Source organism: Sodiomyces alcalophilus (genome assembly GCF_042370955.1).
Source record: "Sodiomyces alcalophilus JCM 7366 unplaced genomic scaffold ACRALscaffold_9, whole genome shotgun sequence".
Classification (NCBI taxonomy): domain Eukaryota; kingdom Fungi; phylum Ascomycota; class Sordariomycetes; order Glomerellales; family Plectosphaerellaceae; genus Sodiomyces; species Sodiomyces alcalophilus.
The window spans coordinates 1,461,913-1,465,405 of NW_027263540.1; the positions used below are offsets into that span (position 1 = coordinate 1,461,913).

General features: G+C 40.2%; 2 protein-coding genes across 2 annotated transcripts; one reads left to right on the forward strand and one right to left on the reverse strand.

Annotated features, from left to right (window-relative positions):
• Positions 1-216: 216 nt before the first annotated feature.
• Positions 217-493, reverse strand: ACRALDRAFT_210288 (uncharacterized protein; the record flags this gene model as incomplete). The annotated part of the gene is made up of 2 exons (XM_071023118.1): positions 217-291; positions 413-493. 2 exons carry the CDS (start codon positions 491-493, stop codon positions 217-219), a joined length of 156 nt encoding a protein of 51 aa, XP_070871316.1.
• A 519-nt stretch (positions 494-1,012) lies between these two features.
• ACRALDRAFT_1070452 (uncharacterized protein) lies at positions 1,013-3,124 on the forward strand (the record flags this gene model as incomplete). Its single annotated transcript, XM_071017770.1, has 7 exons — positions 1,013-1,063; positions 1,484-1,503; positions 1,717-1,763; positions 1,857-1,870; positions 2,651-2,686; positions 2,754-2,811; positions 3,009-3,124. 7 exons carry the CDS (start codon positions 1,013-1,015, stop codon positions 3,122-3,124), a joined length of 342 nt encoding a protein of 113 aa, XP_070871317.1.
• Between the last annotated feature and the right edge of the window lie 369 nt (positions 3,125-3,493).

A 3,493-nucleotide genomic window follows, 5' to 3' on the forward strand; every position in this document is an offset into this window, starting at 1 on the left:
CTTAAGGGGAAGCTCTCGCTTTCGCTCTATATGCAAAAGCATAACCCCTCTGCTATAGAACCGGTAAAAGAGTATGTATCACTCTAACTGCCTATTAGAGTAGCAAGCTGCGTATATAAGGGAAGGGTGGATCCTGGTCTCGGACCGGATCTTTAGTTATCGGGGTATAACCCGTAATATTACCCCCCCGCTCCCCTTTATCCCGCGCGGCGCCTGTTATGTCCCACACAGGCCTCGCACTGTATTCCCATTACATAACAGGATGTACAGCGCACCCCCCCAGGTCAAGCCCTAAGTCACGTAACCAACCCAGCTTTATCCAGGGCTTCCAGGGCTTTACGGCGTATATATGTAGAACTTAACTTATAAGCCCAAATTAGAAGAGCGCGTATACACGGTTCCTACGAGGAACCAGTTTGCAGGGGCCTCGGGCGAGTTTGTAGGGGCCTTGAACGGTATCCACTTTAAAGTTTGCAGGGGCCTCGAACGGCATATGCTTAGCATATGCGTTACACGGACCAGGCTCTAATTATATATAGTGTTTCGATATAGTAAGAAGCGTAGTAGTTACGGTATAATAATAATCTATTTCTATTAGCTACTAGACAATTCGATATTATTAGCGATTATAGAATAGGGTGGATCGTATTATGACTTATACCCTAGGTAGGTAATTAGATTCCACCCTAGCGCTATAAGTAAAAATTTTTCCCCTTTTCCACCACCACTCTATTTTCGAGGTAAGCTAAGCTACCCTAGCTATTCTGATTTTACGGGTATATACCCTGCTTAAGCTTATCGTTCTGATCTAACCGGTGGCTAGACGTTTTCTATTGTTTTCTAGTGAGTACGTTCCGTGTAGTATATATAACGTATATCCTGATTCTGTGTTAGTACTAACCATTTAGATAAGTGATCGCGGTAAGTTAGGGCAGGTTATAATAAAATATATATACGCTAAGTATATACGGGTAGGCATATATAGCTATAAAGGCGGAGAGTTATACCGGTAATGGCGTTACTAACGCTAAGAATCTATCGCCAGGATAGGGTTATTATTATAGTAAGTATATACGTAGTATATACTATATATATACTAATAAGCCTAGGACTAATTCTAAATAATAATTTCGATTAGGTCCCTAGTTAATTATAGGGCTTTATTAAAGGATATAAGGTCTAATATAGGCGTCGTATATACGTCGTATATATATATATATCGTGGGATTATTAACGCGTTTTAGCTTATCCTAATATCCTATAGGAGGATATCGATAGTTAAGGTATTCTACTATATACCCTAGGATATACTAGGCATATACTAATCCTGCTACTTCTAGTCAGCGCCTAATCCTATAGTTACTATATCTAAGACGAATACCTTAATATAAGTGATTCCCTTAGTATATATCGTGTATATACCTATACTAACTAGATAGCTACGATATTATTATTGATAGGAATATTATAATATATAGCAAAGTATTTAAGGATTAGCCTAGCGTGAGTCTATCTTCCTCTCCCTGTATATACTACGTATATAGCTTATATTAGTAGCTACGCCGTTATATCCGTAATATATATCCGGGTGCCCTTAAGGCCACGAATTAAACTAATATCTCGGAGGCCGAGTTAGTTACTAGAATTAAGTGAGTATTGTATATACCCTGTATCTACGATATTAGCTAATATATATCTAATACTATTAAACTATAGGTTCGGCCTGGGGGGTAGAGAGATACCGAGTATCGGCACGAGCCTGGGTTAGTCGCCTAGATTATATATATAGTGTATATACTAACACTTACTTATAGCCGTGGTCCTAAAAAGGACTAATTACTAAATTCGCCGATAAGATAGAGTATTTTACGTGAGTTACGTCTATATACTATAAGCAGGGTATATACTAATCTTTTTAGTGCTGATAATACCGAGTTTCGTCACTAGTATAGGTTATAGTTCTATCGAGATATAAGTGCTTTTTTTCTTTTATTAAGTATATACGTAGTATATGCTATATCTTTTACTCGGTGGTGTCTATTATACCACTATTCCCTTATACTAGGGGTATATACTAGTATATACCCCTAGACTTCTCCCCTAATATAGGGCTATATACTAGGTATATATCCCTGGACCGCTCCCCTAATATAGGGGCATATACCTAGTATATACCCCTGTCTCCCTAAGCCGGGGTATATATTTTGTATATGCCCCGTGTTCCTTACCTGCTATTAACTCGTATCAGAAAGCGAAGTCGGACGATTCTAAGGCTATCGCCCCTAGGCAGGGCGATAGCCCTATCCGCCCGGAACCTAGCCTAATCGTCGAACCACCTACGCAGTATATACAGGATATATACACCGATCACGATATAACGGATTCTGATCTTACCGAGCTCTCCGATATCTCTAAGCATATACAGGATATATCCGACCCGCCTATATCCCCTGCCTAAGGCAATCTAGCACCGCCTATTCCGAGCCCTAGTCTAAAGCAGCCGGCTACTAAAAGACCTCGTTAGAAGGTCTTAGCTCCGATAACAGAGCTACGATATTTAGCTCGCCGGAGAAATCCGATTTAACGAAAAGTATAGTTAAACTATATATATGCCCTGTATATATAAGTAGACTACGCTAACGAGTTCTAGACTATTACACCCGCCTCTGCCACGACTAAGCGAACGGTAAGATATTAGTTTATATATATAATGCATATACCACGTATATCGTCTCTATACTAATAACTCGTAGATTATCGATATAGACGATCATAAAGAGCAGCCAACACCCTTTAAAAAGGGTAAGGGTAGTAAGTATATTCCTTATCCCTAGTATATACCCCGTATAGGTAATACTAACTAACTAAGGGGCTATTAAGGGTATATCGAAGGGGGGTGCGGCTAGGGCTAGTAAGGCCACGCAGGGCCTATATTAATCGGCTTATATATTCCCCTGCCCTATAGTATATGCTATGCATATATATAATAGTCTACTAATATATCCTAGGTAATAAGCCTAAGTCGCCGGCTATTATCCTAGTAGACGTCTTAGCTAATAATAAGGAAGATAAGGACGATAAAGAGGACGATAAAGAGGAGGACGTGGTTATAGATAATAACTAGTTAACTATACTATAGCCTATATATACGGGGCATATATAAGAAATAACTAAACGACCCACTATCCCTGCCCTAGTTATCTCTTAAGCTACTTAATCTGCCTCTCTAACTCCTATACTGTCCTCTAATACTATAGTTCCTATACGCGAATCTCTAACTTATACCTCTACTCCGTATATACTGCGCTTATGCGTTCTATACGCGCCGTATATACCTGTTACCGTATTCTCGCTGCCCTTACGGAGGGGGACGCGATAGAAGAACTACGGCGGCGTTTAGCTCTTAGTATAGCCCCCGCCGGCGGACTTAGCTAGTATCGCCTAGTATTACCCGTAGATAGGTCGCCCGGCGAGGTATATCAAGTATTAGCCG